We start from the raw sequence: 19,862 nt of genomic DNA on the forward strand, positions 1-19,862 counted from the left end.
TTCCTTTGCTGATCTCCATTATCTGGGGGTTGTAGTTCGTCACTTTAAGTTGCACACATGCTTTGGAGTGGTCGGTTGTCAAACGACTGTGGGAGGGGCTGAGCACGTTCTTCATGTGTGAGAATATCTGCTCACAGAGGTACGTTGACCCGAAGACTGACAGTAAAGCCAGTGCAAAGTTCCAGAGACAGCTGAACTTCTTCGGCACGGATGTCCAGCAGGTGAAGATGCAGGTTCCGTGATCTTGCACTGCGGTGGTTTCTAGTCGTTTCTGTAGCTCTGCAAACGTAGTCACCCACAGTGTTGAACTCTTCAGCTCAATCAGCTGCATTTCCATGTCCTGTGTATCCAACCAGTCTACCAGAGATAAATCCAATTCGTGTCCATCAAAGCTGTCTGGCTTGATCAAGAAAGGGAACATGGGTCCATACTTCTGAAAGTCCCCAAATCGTGTTGTGAACTCCGACTCGAGCTCGCTCATGTATACACAAAGAATTAAGTTAAGCACCCCTACACAACGAATTAAGGTAAGCACCCCCTAATATATATTCTTTGTGTATATGTATACATTGGCATATATTCTAAGGTATGTGAGATCAAATAATGATTGGTATGACATTAGTTATTGACGTTATTGACGTTATTGACGTCACTTACACGTTATTGACATTACACGTTATTGACGTTATTGACGTTATTGACGCAAAGATCGCTAGAGGTCTTCTCAGAACAATGACTGTACGTTAGAAAACATAAACGTCATCCACACTGTCCGTGATGGACCTATAGCTCCATACTTAAATTGAGGTGAAAATATGCCTAAAATTCCCAAAAAATTTCACCTTAAATTATTCAGAATAAAATATTGAAAATGGCATGATTGTTATGTTTTTATGTGACCATAATATCACTTCTCCAGAAAATATAGCAATAGCATGGGTATATTACACTGTTTTGACGACAACAAACTTGTAATGTGCGAGGTTGTAAAAAAACGGGGGGGGTGCTTAACTTAATTCTTTGTGTATATTTGCATATTTCAGCGGTGCTGATGCTGTGCTGCGAGGACAGCTGCCTTACGTGTCTGAAGTAACGGAAAGTGGAGGTAGCAACATCACTTGAAAAGACTGCTAGCTTGCCGACAAAAGCCGTCCATGTGTCGAACATGATCAAAACAGTTTGCCCTGCACCTTGCAGTCGGAGATTGAGCTCATTGAGGTGTCCCGTAATATCCGTGAGAAACATAAGTTTCACAACCCACTTCTCGTCCTCGAGTTCTGGGTAGTTTTGGCCCTTTTCAGCCAGGAAGGCCTTGATGGCATCAGAGCAGCTGTCAAACCGCTCCAAAACTTTTCCGCAGCTTAGCCACCTAACCGCTGAGTGGAGAGGGATATCTTTGTATGTGCAGTCCATTTTCTCGAGCAGGAATGGAACTGTCGGGGTGTCAGAGCAGATCGCTTAACTATGAACGTAATAACCTTTACTACCGTAGCCATAACCTCATTAAGATCTGAATTTGACATCTTTGCACAGAGGTTTTCTTGGTGTATTATGCAGTGGAGTTTCATGATGGGGTGACCGAATTTTTCCTCAATTAATCTGACAGCTCCCCTCTGTTTCCCGACCATGGCGGGAGCGCCATCTGTTGTCACTGCAAAAATCTTCCTTATGTCAATCCCTCGCTCCTCAAAATGTTCCATAAACACCTTGGCTATGTTGTCCTCATCTTTTGTTGTGTCCGACATTGGCTTTAAGCAGCAGAGTTCCTCTCTTACAGTTGAATCACAGTATCTTGCCATGACTGCCAAACGTGGTATGTCATTCACGTCCACGCTCTCGTCAAGTGCTATGTTAAATACCACAGCATCTTTTAACCCAGCTATTTGCTGAGCGCTGACATTTTCTGCCATTTATTCGATGCGTTGCTCAACACTTCTAGCTGACACGGGAATATCTTTAATTCTTGATTTGATTGTCTTTGTTTGGTAAGCCTTCAAACAGAACCTCTGAGCTACAGAGAAAAGCCTCCTTAATATATTTGCCATCAGTGAATGGCTTTCCGCGTTTTGCAATGCAATGAGCAATGTGATAGCTTGCTTCAGTCGCATGGTTTTTAGCAGTGGCAAAGATTTTGAGGGTGTTGGCTTGCTTCCCATACCTGGACACGGCACGTTTGATGGATTCTGCCTTGTCTGCCTGATCTTTGAAAGTTTTCTCGTGCTTTGTCTCAAAATGGCGCTTAACACTCGACATTCGACAAACAACATTTTCAAAACATAAAGTACACACAGCATGGTCCTTCTGAAAAACAAAACGCCACTCTTCTGTCCATGAGGGCTGGAATGCCTGAACCTTTACTTTGGCTTTCTTCACTAGCGGGGTTGCCATCATCTACCGAACCTGAACCGCTACACTGCAATTCCTGTGGGAAATGTGAGCGGGAGGCCGTATCATCAATCAAACTAAATAAGACAGACCACGCAACAGCCAATGGTTGTTCAAGAGGTGATTTGGCATGCAGCTCAGAGGGCACAGCTTTCGCCAGTGTGCCAATGATTACGCTGCCGCGTGCCAGTGCCGAAGGTTGCCGACCCCTGCTCTAAAGCGACTGAATGTGAAGAAGCAAAAGGGGTAAAGAAAGAACACAGGGATTTATGAATTATTTACACACACAACCAAAGCAGGGAAGAAAAGAAATGTAATTTACAGGGAAATGGAAGGAGCAGAAGGACACAGAGCAATTTCTAGCTTATCTATACAGTCTTACTTAAACCCCAGGACAACACAGACAAACAGACGACAATCAGACTTACATGAGTGGGGAGTGAAGGCAGGAATCAATGGCTGGAAGGGGAGGAAGGTTCAGCTGGACGCAGGAGAACGGCTGGGCCGGGAGTGAGCAATCGCCGACTCTCCACCCTCGGGTCCACACCGCCAGAATGTTCGCAGCAGCGCGTCGAAGCTTGACATGGTAAGGCTGGTTGGAAACAGCATCTCCCTCACTCGTATTCCCGCAGGTTGCAAGTCTCTCTTCACCAACTCAAGCGCCTTCCTGACAGAAACTCCCTTCGTGCTCCCTCGCTCATCTGGCTCCCTCAATCGTCTGAGGTGGGGGTGTCGCGCCCGGGTTATATGACATGCCCTACCAAGCCATACCCACTGATTTGTGGTTGGTCGTTCGGGGCTTTCCTGGCTCCACCTTCTGAAGACGATGGGCCGGCCACGCCCTTCTCCCCCGAGTTGACCGCGTGCTTAATGGAGTTTTGGGGTTAAGAAAACAGCGCAGAAAACCGCCCAAAGCAGTAGTGGCGAACGCCGCCGTACTGGCGCTTTTTAGGAGGCCATGGGGGTGTCGGAGGGATCCTATCTTATTCGATTCGGTGCAATGCAGAGTCAACTAGTGGGAAACAGAGCCTTAAGCTAATACAAATAATAAGGAAATAACTATTTAGAAGGGTATATGATTTTCTACGTGCATGCGATGGATTTACTAAGGGGACGACCTTTGACCTTTACACACAAAACGGAGGTATTTACAATAATTACTAGAGGGGCATATTTACAACAATTACAGGATTCTCAAATCCGCAACAATATATATATATATATATATATATATATATATATATATATATATGTATATTTATATATGTATATTTATATATTTATATATGTATATTTATATATGTATATTTATATATATATATATATATATATATATATATATATATATATATGTATATTTATATATATATATATATTGTTGCGGATATGGGACTTGGCCTCAATATCCGCTTGTAAATACTCCCCTATTTCCCCAATACTCCCCAACTATCCCCAATCCCCCATTCCCTAGTCCCATTGCCTGTAAATAACACTCTGTAGAACCGACCTTCCCCTTTTTCCCCCATTAAATGTCGTGCCCAGGTTCACCGCATCTCACGTAGACAACTATAGGACATCTTGCTAGTTATTCTTAATCTATGTCAGTTAAGGACTCGTTTCCATTAATTCTGACTCTTCGTTGCACCAGAATGTGATCGTATGGCACCAGTAGTGAGTATAGGACCTCCCCTTACCTCCTCCCATCTTCCCCATGAAACAACAACTACAACAACAACAACAACTACAACTACAACAACAACTACAACAACAGAGGGGCGCGGCGCGGCGTGCGGGGAGTGTGCGTCCTCACTCCGGCTCGGTTAGCCGCCATTACCCATGTGCGCCGACGGGGTTACCAAGAAGGGGCTGCCTGTCGGCCCCTCGTCAAGGGCGGAGCCGGTAACCCCCCCGCACGCACCCAATGAGAAGCAACGGGCCGATTCCATCTGGGGCGGAGCTAACGAGCCGAGGGCGTGTCACTCCCCGCCGGATATACGCAGCGACTTACCGGACGTGACGTCAGATGCGCCCCCGACTGAAGAAGACAAGTCGCGACCTTCCAGCGCTGAGAGCGACCTCCCCGCATCATTGGACCGGACCGGGTCGATTCTGTCCTTGAGCCAAGAGTGCACCTTGAGCCATCGACTACCCGCTTTCCTTGCCATCAATCCCCGTGTGAGTCAGTTTTGTCCCGTTTATCTGTCGTCTGTCGGGGCTAATATAAGAGTGTGTCTAAGTGCCTGCCTTTCTATGCTGCCCCTCTTGTCGTTGTAATCTGACCTTCCGCCCTAATATAACCTCCTCCGGAGGTCTTGAGAACTGAACCCTTGGTGTCGTGTCATTTTAATCCCAGCCGTTGTGTCTTTTCCATCATTGATTTAGCGTAGCGCGACTCGGCAACGTTCGAGTATAATCGGGTAACTTGTGCGGACACGGCGGCCAATCCGCTCGGCCCACCCTAACATCAAAGTCGTGTCTGTAACAATTGGTGTCAGGAGTGTCGGATTCGAACCTGGGACTAAATTTATTAGGCCCAAATTTTGGAACACCAATTGTACCAACAGGGTAACAATTGGTGTTGGGGAGGTAGAATTCGATCCGGAGCGCGTTTCCCGCGCTCGAAATTATAACGGCGAAATTTGATTTTGTTTTACGGAAATAAAAACCCGAATTTTGAAAGTCGCGCTATGGCGGATCAAGACAGCTGGGTTCCGGTAGAGGAGAGTGAGGCAGGGTCGGTCCAGGACCAAATTGAGGGACGTGAGGAGAGCGAAGCAGCGAGGGTAGCAGACGCACAAAATAGCGTCGTTGCGCCCGACGTAGCGGGAGCGCAAAATGGCGCCTCGCTGGTCACCGCGCCCGCGACCGTGGCAGCGCCCCTGGTGGATTCGAACCTTTTCCTCCTGCAAATGAGGGCCCTTATGGAACAAATGAGTGAGCGATTAGAAAACCAAATGGGGGTAATGAGGGACGAAGCGAGGGCTCAGAGTGAGCAATTGGGGGTAATGGGAAGCCAAATGGGGGTAATGAGGGACGAAGCGAGGCGTACCGGTGAGAAGTTAGACAATAATTTTGAGGGGTTAGACAACGGGATAAAAGAGGTGAGAAATGGGTTAATGGGGGTAGAAAATAGAATGGCCGTTCAGGAGAATCAAATGGAAGGGATGAAAAAGGGGTTAGAGGGGTTAGAAAACAGTATGGAAGGCAAATTGAGGGACATGAGGGACCAAGCGGAAAGGGAAGTTAAACAAATGGGGCAGCAGATAGAGGGGGTCAGAATGGGGGTAGAAACCAAACTGGATGCTCACAGGGAGGAAATGGAGCAGATGAGGGTGGCATCTGGGCAGGAGATGCAAGTGATGGGAGAGGAGATCAGAAGAGGAGTGAGTGAGGAGGTCGGAGGAGTGCGCGAGGAGGTGAGGCACTGTAAGGAGCGCATGGAGAAGGAGGTGAGAAAGGGGACTGTAAAATTGCAAAGTGGTATAGAGGAGTTGACGCTGGGAGTAGAACAACTGACAGTGGGACAAAAGGAGTTGGGGGAACAGGTAAAGAAGAACACAGCGGTAATAGAGGGGTTAAAATCGACGCAGAAGGAGATGAAAAAGGACGTAGGGGTAATTAAAAAAGAGTGTCAGACGGTACATGAGGACTTGACGAGAAAAATGAACAAAGTGGTAGAGGTGATGGAGGTTAAAGAGCGGGAGGTGCGGGAGCACATAGAAAAAAATAAAGTGGAGTTAGAGGAAGAACTTAAAGGGGCGCACGAAGAGATGAAGGAGGTGAAGCAGAAATTAGAAGAAGTGGAAGAAGGGATGAGCGAAATTAAGAAGCGACGGAGAGAGGATAAGAAAGAGATAAAGGAGGAAGTAAAAGAATTGGTCCAAAGTCTGTGTTCGGATCGTGATGATGTGCTCATTAACCGGATGAGGGATTCGCAGGTGATGGAGGAGAAGCGAAGAGAAAGAGGACCCGGTGTAAGTGGTGACCAATATGGTCGTGCGTATGATGCGCCAGGTGATTTAATAAGCTTGGGGGTCGAGATAGACCCGGATGTTCGTGAGAGGCCACGAGTGAGGTGTATGGCTGGTCCGGAGGGTATGGAACGAGAGGTGCGAGGTGTGGGTGAGCAAGGTTGTGGTGGTATGGAATGGGTAGCGGGTTGCGGAGGTGTGACCCATGCATCGACACCAACAGGGGTAGTTGTTGGAGGGACCGGGGAGGCACGAGAGCCCCTTGGGGGTAATGTACTGTGGGGGCCCGGCCGGTTCGGCCCCGCGCTGACCCCGCAAGGGGTGACGCACGGGGTCCGGCAGGCGGGCAACGACTCGCATACGAGGTGGTCCCACAAGGTCCCACTCGCGCCGTATGACGGCAAGAGTGATCTACGCGCGTACCTGGCGCAGTTCGACTGTGTGTGTAAGGGCAACGGTTGGGGTGAGGACGAAGGTGGAGTACACCTGGTGGCCGCATTGCGCGGCGCGGCGGCGGAGGTGCTGACGGCATTACCAGCGGGTGCTCTCACCCTGCCAGCCCTCCGCGACGCCCTAATTAATCGATTCGGCATAGAACAGCAGAGCGAGCTTGTTAAAGCTCAGCTCGCGCTGCGAAAGCGCAAGCCCCAGGAAGCCATCGGGGAACTTGCCCACGACATTCGCCGCGCAGTGGGGATCGCACATGCTAGCATGGCAGCGGATTCCCGGGAAAGCCTGGCGCTGGACCATTTTATCCAGGCCCTCCCGGACATTGAGCTCCGGCAACAGCTCGCCATGTGGCGCCCGCAGACCCTGAGCCAGGCGGCTGACGCTGCGGCCCGTTGGGAAGCAGCGAGGCCCCTGGCCCGGGGGGGGCGAGCGTCTCGCAATGGCGGTCCGCCAGGTGGGACCCCCGATGGAGGGCGGACCCCTTAGGGGGCCCGCCCCCGACGTGGGTCCTGACCTGGCGGGCATGGTCCGGAGGCTGGTGGACCAGCGCCTGGCGGGACCTGGACCATGGCAGGCGGCCCCGGAGGTGGCCCGCGGTGGACCACGAGCGGGTAATCCAATTCGGACCTACAGGGGGGGAAATTTGGAATTCCGGAGACAAGCACCTTACCAGGTGAGGTGCTACACTTGCAACCGTCTGGGTCACCTGGCGCGGCACTGTCGAGCCACGCGCCGGGATGATCCCCGGCGGTTGAGGTCCTCAACTCCGCCCAGGGGGGAGCGGGTTAGCCGACCCCAGACACCCCCCCGCCAGACCCCGGGAAACTAGAAGGTGTCGGGCACGTAGGGCGGTGTTCGGCAGCAGAGGATGGAGGAGAGCCCTCATTGACGCGACAGGTCATTTATTGTGGCCAAATTGGAACCGGTAGCCTGACAATTAGATGCAAAATTGCCGGCGTGGGGGTAGACGCCGTAGTGGACACAGGAGCTAGCGCCACGATCATCAGCCCTGTGGTCCTTGATTCGAGCGCAGGTGGCTGGGATAAGATCCAGCGCCTGCAAAATTATAGTTTGCAGCTTGCTACCGGGGTAACGGCCCCGATCATAGGGCGTGGTTCTGTGACCCTCAAGTTAGGGTCGGTAAGGAGGGAGATAGATGTTTGGGTGGCGGAGGTGTGCGACCCATGTTTAATAGGGTTGGATTTGTTGACTGCCAGCGGTTGTAAAATCGACTTGTGCCGGGGGATCCTGCAGGTGGGAGTAGAAGAGCTGCCGTTAGGGGGAGTGAGCACGGCCGAGAGAGCGGAGCTGGAGGCTTCCGAGGCCGTGACCATCCCCCCAAGGGCCGAGGCGATAGTGCCGGCCCGGTGGGCAGCTCGCCCAACATGGCAGGAGTCCTGCGGCCTGGTCGAACCGGTGGCAGCGCAGTCCATACCGGGTTTAATCGTGGGCCGCACCCTTGTAAAAACGGACGGACCGGTAGTGGCCGTCCGAGTAATAAATATGAGTACTAAACCACGCACTATAGTAAGGGGCACGAGGGTAGCTGGCTGCACCCCAGTTGAGGAAATCGCGACAGTGAGGGGCGAGAACGTCCAGCCGAGCCGACCCCGGGGGGAGCCTTCAATAACAAGTAGGAATTGGCCCGATCCCATTTGCGAGATGGTAAATCGTAGTAGCGTAGAGTTGGGAGGTACCCAGAGGGAGGCCTTACACAGGGGAGGCCTTACACAAACTGGTTGGGTCCCATTTGGACCTCTTCTCCCTGTCCACCGAGGATATTGGACGTACGGGCCTGGTGAAACATCAGATCCACACCGGTGAGGCCCGGCCTATTCGTCAGGCCGCCCGACGGCTCCCTTGGAGCAAGAGGGCGGAAGCTGACGAGCAGGTTGAAAAAATGCTCGACGCAGGCGTGATCGAGCCCTCGGGAAGTCCTTGGATGTCACCTGTTGTGCTGGTCAAAAAGAAGGATGGGACCACGCGGTTCTGCGTGGACTATCGCCAGCTAAACAACGTGACACTCAAGGACTCATATCCCCTGCCAAGGATTGATGACACCCTCGATGCCGTTGCGGGCTCAAATTGGTTCACAACTTTGGACCTCAAGAGTGGGTATTGGCAGGTGGAGATGGATAGGGCAGGGAAGGAGAAAACGGCATTTTCCACAGGTAAGGGACTGTATCAGTTTACTGTGATGCCGTTTGGTTTGTGTAACGCCCCCGCCACCTTTGAAAGATTGATGGAGCATGTACTAGGCGGCATGCCATGGCAATCATGCCTGGTGTACCTGGATGACGTCCTGGTACATGCCCAAACGTTCCCCCAGGCAGTAGCTAATTTGGACCAGGTGTTCGGGTGCCTCAGACAGGCAGGGTTGAAGCTGAACCCGAGTAAGTGCACTTTGTTTGCAAGAGAGGTGGCCTATCTAGGTCACGTGATCGGCCGCGAGGGGGTAAAAACGGACCCAGACAAAATTAAAGCGGTAGAGGAGTGGCCCGCACCACGTACCATCAAAGAGGTGCGGGGATTTTTGGGACTCTGCTCCTACTACCGGCGCTTTGTGGCGAAATTTGCGGAGTTGGCCCGTCCCCTCCACCGGCTTACGGAGAAGGGGACGCGATTTAATTGGACACGGGAGTGCCACGAGGCCTTCCAAAAATTGAAGGGGTGTCTAACATCCGCACCCCTTCTAGCGTACCCCACTAGCAACGGGGCATTTACCCTGGACACGGATGCGAGCCAGGAAGGATTGGGCGCAGTTTTGTCTCAGACACAGGAGGGCGTGGAGAGAGTGATTGGTTATTATAGTCGGGCCTTAAGTAGGCCCGAGCGAAATTATTGCGTCACTCGCAAATAGTTATTGGCCATGCTGGCTGCCATGAACCATTTTCACCCGTACCTGTACGGGCGGAAATTTTTGGTTAGAACTGACCATTCCTCCTTGCAATGGCTCCTTCGGTTCAAGGAACCGGAGGGCCAAATTGCAAGGTGGTTGGAAAAGTTGCAGCAGTACGATTTTGATGTGGCCCATAGGGCCGGGAAGGCCCATGGTAATGCGGACGCACTCTCTCGGCGTCCTTGTCTGGGGGAAAACTGCAAATTTTGTGCGAGACACGAGGAGAGGGAACAATTGGGCGATTCGGACCCGACCCTCGTTGTCCGGGCAACCCGGGTGAGAGGGCCAATTTTGCCACTAACCGCAGATGAGGAATTCGGAACTTTGGCATGGAGCACGGCCCAGCAGCAGGATCCTGTCCTGGGGCCAGTGTTCAATTGGGTCAAATTGGGGCAAAGACCTAAGGGGGAAGAGGTCACCCCCCTCGGGGCGCAAACAAAGGCATATTGGGCTCAGTGGAAAACTCTGGAATTGAAGGATAACATCTTGTATCGCAAGTGGGTGGAGGTTCCCTCTGATAGAACTTCCTGGCTGGTGGTAGTCCCGAACAAATTTAAGACCGATATATTGCAACAGGTGCACGGTACCCGCCCCGGCGGCCATTTGGGCAGGACAAAGACAACATCGTGGGTACGCCGGAGGTTTTATTGGGTGAATATGGGGCGCGACATACAGGACTGGTGTCGGAGATGCGACGCCTGTACTGCCAAAAAGGGACCAGCACGGAGGATGAGGGCCCCCCTTCAATTACACCAGGTGGGGGCCCCCCTAGAGCGGGTGGCCATGGATATCCTAGGCCCACTACCCCGCACCCGCCTAGGTAATAAGTACATCCTCGTTGTGATGGACTACTTCACCAAGTGGCCAGAGGCCTACGCCCTCCCCAACCAAGAAGCAGGGGTGGTAGCGCAGGCCTTCGTGGAAGGATTTGTGTGCCGGCATGGGATTCCACAGGAGTTGCACACCGACCAGGGACGAAATTTTGAGAGCAAATTGCTAAAAGATGTGTGCAGTCTCCTGTCAATTCGGAAAACAAGAACCACGCCCTTGCGGCCACAATCTGACGGGATGGTGGAACGGTTCAACAGAACATTGATACAACAACTGGCACTGTTCACCGCCACCCGTCAGGATGACTGGGACGAACATCTCCCTTATTTGCTTATGGCCTACCGAACCAGCCAGCACGGGGCCACCGCATGCAGTCCAGCGTTGCTTATGTATGGGCGGGAGTTACGGGCTCCCGCCGACTTGCTATGCGGTCCCGTGCCAGACACAGTGGTTAACCCGCCGAGGGAGGGGTACGCACGTCACCTAGAGGAAGGCATGGAGCTAGTCCATGCCTTCGCCCGCCGCCAACTCCATCTGGCGGGGGAAAAGATGAAGCGCAGGTACGACGACCGGAGCCAGGGGAGTCAATACGCTCCGGGGATGAAGATTTGGTTCTTTAATCCCCGGAGGCGGAAGGGAAGGTGCCCAAAGCTCACCTCCCCCTGGCAAGGCCCAGGAGTCGTCCTGTCGCAAATCTGTGACGTGGTCATTAAGATCAAAATGGGGCCACGAGCCCTCCCTCGGATCGTCCACGCCGACCGGATAAGGCCTTACACCGGCGAGCAGGCGCCCCCGTGGATTGCCTCGGCTTTAGATGCCGAGGCGGGACCCAGTACCTCTGAATAAGGGGGGCTTATTAGTGCCAGAGGACTGGGGGATTGAGGAGCGATAGGCCCGGTGGGTAAGGGTGGCATCCCTGCCACCCTTCCCATGGTGGGGCAAAGGAGCAATAGCTTATGGGGTGTATGGCAGTGAAAACTAGCCCGGGTGGGTTAGGATATTGATAGGGATCTAGCGAAGATGACATTAGGTAACGTAAGTTTAGTTAGTGACTGATACCTGTAGTGGGGACGCAGGTAGATTAGTGTGGATGATAATGACGAGGGAGCGCAATAGTTTAAAGGGACGACTGGGAAGCGCAAGTTTCAGAAGGGAGTAGTTAGCTGAGATGATGCCGTGTGTGTGAGAATTGCACAGGTGTGCAACTGGACAGGTGTGTGGAGCAGTGTATGAGTAGTGAGTGTGTTGATCAGCGCGAATGCGCTTGGGGAGAGAAGGGTGCAGGTGGCACCAGGTGTGAGAGCACAGGTGTGCAGGTACAGGTGTGTGGAGAGAGTTGGAGTAAGTGGTACGGAGTGGTGTGCATGGTGCGAAGGTGTGGATGGGGGAAGAGTGGACCCCTTTCACGAGTACCCGGGGCGGGTAGTGTAAGTGTTAGGTAGAGGGTATAGGTAAATTGTGGTTGGATATTGGCATTTGTGGTGCGGTTGCAGAATGGTGTTGTGGATGGGTGCATTATAGTCTAGTAGGAAGACTAGGTCCCCCTGCACCCCCCGGAGATATACTTCTAATCAGTGTTTCTAGATTGGAAAAAATGTGTAGAAAATGACTAGCTATGGCCCCAAGCTGAAAAAATGTCCCACATACCATTTTTATGCAAATTACTGCTGCCATTATCAAAAAAACGATTTTTGACATATCTCAGCCAATATTGCAGATAATTGAAAAATGAAGGTGTCTAGACCCATGTTTTGAAGGGCATAGATCATGATAGAACTATTCATAACATGATTACATGTGTCTATGGTATACTAGTATGCATATTAATGCTGTAATTACAAAATAATCAGTTTTACAAATGATAAGGATACGTTAATACTGCAGATAACTTAACATGGTACATAAGGGGTCTAAACCCAGGTATTTTCAAGGTTAAATGTCAACAAGATGCTCCTGAGTCTTGCATAGGGGCGGGACATTGGCAGTAACATTGGTACCACTCAACTTTTCTTCCCACCATTGACTTTGTATTGCGAGAGATTTTCACTTGCTTATTTAAAGGTTTCTCACCCAGCCTACGTAAAATCTACCAACTCCTGCTGTTAACTCCCAAACATATTTTTTTATGTTATCCAATCACAGTGCAGAAATGACAGACTAGAGATCCAAATTAGTGCTGCTATAGCTGCCATTTTACATTTCCATCCATGTAACATGCGCGCTCGCGCGCTCGTATCAATTGGTAATGTCGCGCGCTCGTATCAATTGGTAACGTTGATGTTATTGAATACCTCAGTTGAAAGTTCAGTCTTCCATTCCATCTGTGTGTTGTTCTTGGTATTCATCCTCCAATCTAGCCAGGTAAGATGCTAACTATAATGTTACTCACACTCTTGACTTCAGTTTCTGCATGAAATCATAAACAGGCAGAATAACAGCTGAGCCAGCTAGCACCATGTTAGCTAACGTTAAAGCTAGCCTCATCTATGTACAGTATGTTCCTAATGTCGGTGTAACTTAAACTTTTGTTAATGCCAAACATGAGACATATCTGTTGACTTCTGTATATGAATTGAACCAGAAAGAGGCACGACAGCTGAGCTAGCTACAGTAACTTAGCACAATGTTTCATTGGCCTAGATAGCTAACGTTAGTGTGGAAGAATTTAGATGTTTTAGCTATTAGCACTTTTGATGCCACTAAACATGGTTTAGTCAGCTAAAAAGTACCCTAGTGTAGAACATGACTCAGAACCTCTGTTACCTCACTGAAAACTCAGAGCCTCCTTTCACAGGCACTTTTAACATCATTCGTGATTTCTTATTTGTCATTTAACAGTGATGGTAGACATCGACAGCAAGCATGCCCAAAAGAAAACGGAGTGTAGAACCTGCAGCCCAAAGCTCTCCTCCTACATGCATCCTTCATGTACCATCCATGTCTGATCATGGGGATTTCACGCCCCTCCGTAAAATTAAAGGATCTGCTTCAGAAAAACTGCAACTGCTTCAAAAGATCCGGGATAGACGTCTCAACCAACCGCATGACTCCCCATGTCGTATGCAATCAGTATGTGATCAGATCCCGGCAACTCTTCCTGATGACCTAGAAAGAGTAGGATATCACAGCAAGTGTTATAAGCACTTTGTCCGCCACTTTCATCGTCTGGGAGATGATACAGAACCAGGGCCATCAACCTCATCATGGCATCACTCTCCTCGTAAACCAGGAGGTTCTGCTGAACCCATCTTCCCGCCAGAGTGTATATTTTGTGAGAAAGTTGAGACCAAAGATGCTCATCGCAATACTGAGAGGCCTACAACCTTCCCATCCTTTAAAAACAAAGAAAATGCATGGGAGCAAATCGAAACACGGGCTGAGAAAATGGGTCTCTATCGACTCCATCGAAAGGTGAAAAACAAAGACCTCTTTGCATGTGAGGCCAAACACCATCCGTCATGTTTTAAAGCTTTCCGCACAGCATTCTACAACTATGAGCGTGCGATTCACAGAGCCGAAGCACCAAAGGAGCAGGCTTGCATGTCAGCCGCCCATGAAAAGGCATTCAACTCAGTACTGGAACACATTCAAACCCAGGTCATCCAGCAGAATAAAGTTCTACAGCTTTCTTCCTTGCGCTTGCTCTATGTCGAGGAACTGAAACTGAATGGATATGAGAACTCAAATTATCGGTCAGAGAAACTACTGAAACGCCTACAGAATGACCCAATCAAGGAGCATATCCACTTCACGAAGGTTGATCATGACAAATGTGATGTCATTTCTTTCTGGCTTGTGCACAGCTCAAACATAACAGTTTCCAATGCTCTCGCACGAGCATTCACACTCGGAAGCACATCATCCAGGATGGAATGGCGCTGCTGCATACCCTTGCCAACCTTCCCCCAACATGTGGTGAGATATGCTTGCAGGTGCTTGATCAGATGGTGGCCAAGCAGCACTTTCTGTTCTCCACTGACAGTTACCATCCTGAGTCAATCAAAGCGCAGGAAAGGCTGAGGCGGGGCAGCTCAGAGAAGATCATTCTGGCTGGACCAGCAACCAGGAAGCCATATGACTTCAAAATGTTCCTTGCAAATGACGACAACAAAAAGCAGATGTGCCAGCTTCTTCTGAAAGTGTGGAGTGGACAAGAGGCAGCTACCAGGCTGGAGAGAACAGAGATGGCTGTGCTGATCGTGGAGGGGAAGGCCCACCAACTTGCCTCAACGAATGGCAAGGTAAAATTGAAAGCCCTTCGTGAATGGCGATTCAATTTGTAATTTTTCCTGAAAAAAAGGTGATTACCTGTGATGTTTGTCTAGATCTGAAACTGGCAGTGACTGGTGATTGAAATGCGGTGCCTTTTTGTGTTTCAGGTCGAGGTACGTGAACTCCCCACGATCTACAGCAACCAGGAAGAGACTGATACCAGGGTGGTTCTGTACCTCCATCATGCTGCTACCATCGGATACAAGAACGCTGTAGTCAGAACACCGGACACAGACATCCTCCTGATCCTGCTCCACCATGCCCACAACATCAAGCTGACGGTGTACCTGGATACAGGGTCAGGGAAGCATCGCCAACTTGTCAACGTCTCTGAGCTGGCAGAATCCCTGGGAGAGGACTACTGTGCCACTCTCCTGGGGTACTATGTGTTCAGCGGAGAAGACTGCACCAGTGCCTTCAAAGGGAAGGGAAAAGTCGGGCCCTTGAAAAAGCTGGAGAAGAATCCCAGGTTTCACAGGGCATTCGGTGAACTGGGTGACAACTGGGATGCCAACCCTGAGGTGGAGAGGCAGTTAGAAAAATTCACCTGTGTGATGTACGGCCAGAGTCGCGAGTCATCAGTGGACATTGTCCGTGCCAAGCTGCTACGAAAAATGGTGGGAGAGGACAAGACCCTCACATCCAAGTCCAAGGTTGATCTGGCTCGCCTTCCTCCATGCCAGTCTGCCCTGAAGCCGCACATCCAGCGTGTGAACCACCGCGTAGCATTGTACAAAAGAGCCGATCAACCTATCATCGAAAAGCCAAAACCTTATGAGGAGCAAGGATGGATAAGGACTGATGAAGGACTGTTGAAACCAATGTGGTCCAGTGGTCCCATCCTACCAACCTCACTGGTGGATCTTCTGAACACAGGAGAGCACGAAGAGGAGGAGGAAGAGGAAGGAGAAGAAGAGTTTGACTCTGACGATTTCGATGAAAATGATGATGACTGACTCAGTGTAGAATCACTAATGCTAATGATGTTTATCTAAAACAAGCAAGAGAAGAGTGGTCACATTGAGTGCTAGGACTATTTTGACAGTTGTAATATTTAGAAAAATAAAACTTTGTGTTAACGTCTGTGTAGACGGACCTTAATATGAGTCTATTATTTCGTAAAACTGTGATTATTTTGTAAATAAAGCACTAATTAGCATACTAGTATACCATAGACACATGTAATCATGTTATGAATAGTTCTATCATGATCTATGCCCTTCAAAACATGGGTCTAGACACCTTCATTTTTCAATTATCTGCAATATTGGCTGAGATATGTCAAAAATCGTTTTTTTGATAATGGCAGCAGTAATTTGCATAAAAATGGTATGTGGGACATTTTTTCAGCTTGGGGCCATAGCTAGTCATTTTCTACACATTTTTTCCAATCTAGAAACACTGATTAGAAGTATATCTCCGGGTGGTGCAGGGGGACCTATTCTTCCTACTAGACTATTAGTGTTGTGGAAATGGCTGGGCGTGTAGCCTGTTAGTGTGTGTAGTTGGTTGGGCACTCCACCACTGTGAGGATGTCGGCCAGGTGAGGCCGCAGGTGGGCTCTGGGAGCCGTTAGTGTCAGTGGGTGCCTGAGGATCCCGGGTGTGGATCGGGTAGCCCAGTGCCAGAGAGGGCACCGAGTGGGGAGAGCGCCAGAGGGCCTTCCCCAGGTAGTTAGGTTAGGGTAAGGAGCAGGTAAGCTCGGAGGCAACTGCAGTGGTGGAGGTGTGCAGGTGGGTAGACCCGCTGAGAGAGGTACACGCCACAGCCCAGAAATTGTGCGAGGGCACCGGGAGATGAATCGGGGGAGTGAGACCCCAAATTGAAAAGCACCACAGTTTGGTCAATGGGCATTGGTTTTCAGAACCCATAGTGTAAGAGGGCCAATGGTTTGGCAGGAGAAAGACCCCGGGTAGTGTAAAGTTGTTAAAGTCATTTAGGAAATAGTTAGGATTGATGAACCTGTCGCACCATACGCAGCCACTTACCTGTGGTGATGATGATGACTCCACACCTGTGTTTTCTTTGTTCTGTGTGCAGGAAATGAGAATTGCTGTGAGGATTTGTGAGACGCATCACGACGTGGATGAGACATTGGGGTGATTCCATCTCTCCCTCCTTAGGAGGGACTGATGATGAATTGGTAATGGCAAATTTTGATGTTCAGTTGGAGATGGCAAATTTGATTGGTTAGGAGGGAGAGAAGACGAATTTGGTTTATGGGAGGAACGGGGAAGACAGTAGGGATGTTTGTTGATTTGTAAGGGGTAAGGGAGGGGCCATGTAGATTACCTGGTGGGGGGGGGGGGGGGGGGCGTACGCTAGGAACGTACCTGTCTCACCTGGTTCCCATGTGCCCCCAGTGTGCATTACCTTGCATTGCGTGCACTTTTGCGCCCTTACCACCTTACTCACTTGTCTGCTTCTTTTGTCTCCCACCTCCGAGGATCTGGCTTTGGGGCAGAGAGAGAGGAGAGAGAGAGGTGCTGGCTACGCAGTTGTGGGCCTGCACTTTCGCTGCTTGCTGCCTGGATCGATACACCATATGGACCGCAATTTTGGTGGCCACCCACAATGGACCGCAGTTCTTTTGCGGCCAAGCACCACCCATGGATGGACCTATGGGTCAACGTGGCACCTATGCCATACAAGGTGAACCACTTATAGTTGGCCCCCTGACGGCCACAATACAGAAATGGACGCGGTTGGCGCCTTTCTTTATTTTTGAAAGAAGCCAGAAGGCCAAGTGCACCACACGAAGAGCAAGAGACACCTGCAGGGTTAGGGGTTGTTGAATTTATTTTTATTCATTGAACAATGGTGACTGCACCGATTGGTGCTGGGGTGGTGCTTTTGGTGCTTGGACGGGGTGCTCTGCACATTATTAAAGGCCGTAAGGCCACAGAGCACTCGTGGGTTGGTGTATCGATGCTGGCATGCGTGCTCTCTCTATGCATAACATCTGCATGTGTTCCTCCAAAAACAGGTCCTGGATCGTAGTGTAAATATCAGCGTAGTCTTGTAAATAATGCTCCCTACCGGCTGTATGTTTAGTTTGCGAATTCTTTCCGCAATTCGGTTATCCTGTGGGTGTGTTTCTGTGAGGAGAAGGGTGCAACGTCGCAGGGGGACATATTTACTCGTTTGTGAATATCTGTAAAACTGTCGCACTCAGGGTAGAGTTAATAGTAGAGGGAACTACATCTGAGTGCCACACTAAAATAGGTAAAAATTTATCGGGTCGGGACGCCCCGAGGGTAGAGAAGGGTGCAATGTTGCGGATATGAGACTTGGCCTCAATATCCGCTTGTAAATACTCCCCTATTTCCCCAATACTCCCCAACTATCCCCAATCCCCCATTCCCTAGTCCCATTGCCTGTAAATAACACTCTGTAGAACCGACCTTCCCCTTTTTCCCCCATTAAATGTCGTGCCCAGGTTCACCGCATCTCACGTAGACAACTATAGTACATCTTGCTAGTTATTCTTAGTCTATGTCAGTTAAGGACTCGTTTCCATTAATTCTGACTCTTCGTTGCACCAGAATGTGATCGTATGGCACCAGTAGTGAGTATAGGACCTCCCCTTACCTCCTCCCATCTTCCCCATGAAACAACAACTACAACAACAACAACAACTACAACTACAACAACAACTACAACAACAACTACAACAACAGAGGGGCGCGGCGCGGCATGCGGGGAGTGTGCGTCCTCACTCCGGCTCGGTTAGCCGCCATTACCCATGTGCGCCGACGGGGTTACCAAGAAGGGGCTGCCTGTCGGCCCCTCGTCAAGGGCGGAGCCGGTAACCCCCCCGCACGCACCCAATGAGAAGCAACGGGCCGATTCCATCTGGGGCGGAGCTAACGAGCCGAGGGCGTGTCACTCCCCGCCGGATATACGCAGCGACTTACCGGACGTGACGTCAGATGCGCCCCCGACTGAAGAAGACAAGTCGCGACCTTCCAGCGCTGAGAGCGACCTCCCCGCATCATTGGACCGGACCGGGTCGATTCTGTCCTTGAGCCAAGAGTGCACCTTGAGCCATCGACTACCCGCTTTCCTTGCCATCAATCCCCGTGTGAGTCAGTTTTGTCCCGTTTATCTGTCGTCTGTCGGGGCTAATATAAGAGTGTGTCTAAGTGCCTGCCTTTCTATGCTGTCCCTCTTGTCGTTGTAATCTGACCTTCCGCCCTAATATAACCTCCTCCGGAGGTCTTGAGAACTGAACCCTTGGTGTCGTGTCATTTTAATCCCAGCCGTTGTGTCTTTTCCATCATTGATTTAGCGTAGCGCGACTCGGCAACGTTCGAGTATAATCGGGTAACTTGTGCGGACACGGCGGCCATTCCGCTCGGCCCACCCTAACATCAAAGTCGTGTCTGTAACAATATATATATGTATATTTATGTATATATATATATATATATATATATATATATATATATATACAGTGGGGAGAACAAGTATTTGATACACTGCCGATTTTGCAGGTTTTCCCACTTACAAAGCACGTAAAGGTCTGTAATTTTTATCATAGGTACACTTCAACTGTGGAAGACGGAATCTAAAACAAAAATCCTGAAAATCACATTGTATGATTTTTAAGTAATTAATTTGCATTTTATTGCATGAAATAAGTATTTGATCACCTACCAACCAGTAAGAATTCCGGCTCTCACAGACCTGTTAGTTTTTTCTTTAAGAAGCCCTCCCATTCTCCACTCATTACCTGTATTAACTGCACCTGTTTGAACTCGTTATCTGCATAAAAGACGTCTCCAGACCGTCTCCGACCACAAAGACCGCAAAGACCGACCGCAAAGCCGTCTCCAGACCTGTCCACACTCAATCAGACTCCAACCTCTCCACAATGGGCAAGACCAGAGAGCTGTCTAAGGACATCAGGGACAAATTTGTAGACTTGCACAAGGCTGGGATGGGCTACAGGACAATAGGCAAGCAGCTTGGTGAGAAGGCAACAACTGTTGGCGCAATTATTAGAAAATGGAAGAAGTTCAAGATGACAGTCAATCTCCCTCGGTCTGGGG

General features: G+C 50.0%; 2 protein-coding genes across 5 annotated transcripts in view; both read left to right on the forward strand.

Annotated features, from left to right (window-relative positions):
* Nucleotides 1-19,862, forward strand: part of CEP295 (centrosomal protein 295) — a 115,018-nt gene that overhangs the window by 12,289 nt on the left and 82,867 nt on the right. The gene's annotated exons all lie outside the window — the stretch shown is intronic.
* On the forward strand, nt 14,432-15,909 carry LOC144893155 (uncharacterized). The gene is made up of 2 exons (XM_078782788.1): nt 14,432-14,777; nt 14,916-15,909. Exons 1-2 carry the CDS (start codon nt 14,481-14,483, stop codon nt 15,762-15,764), a joined length of 1,146 nt encoding a protein of 381 aa, XP_078638914.1. The 5' UTR covers nt 14,432-14,480; the 3' UTR covers nt 15,765-15,909.

This window comes from Myxine glutinosa, chromosome 8 (genome assembly GCF_964187855.1).
Source record: "Myxine glutinosa chromosome 8, kmMyxGlut1.1, whole genome shotgun sequence".
In the NCBI taxonomy this organism is placed as follows: Eukaryota; Metazoa; Chordata; class Myxini; order Myxiniformes; family Myxinidae; genus Myxine; species Myxine glutinosa.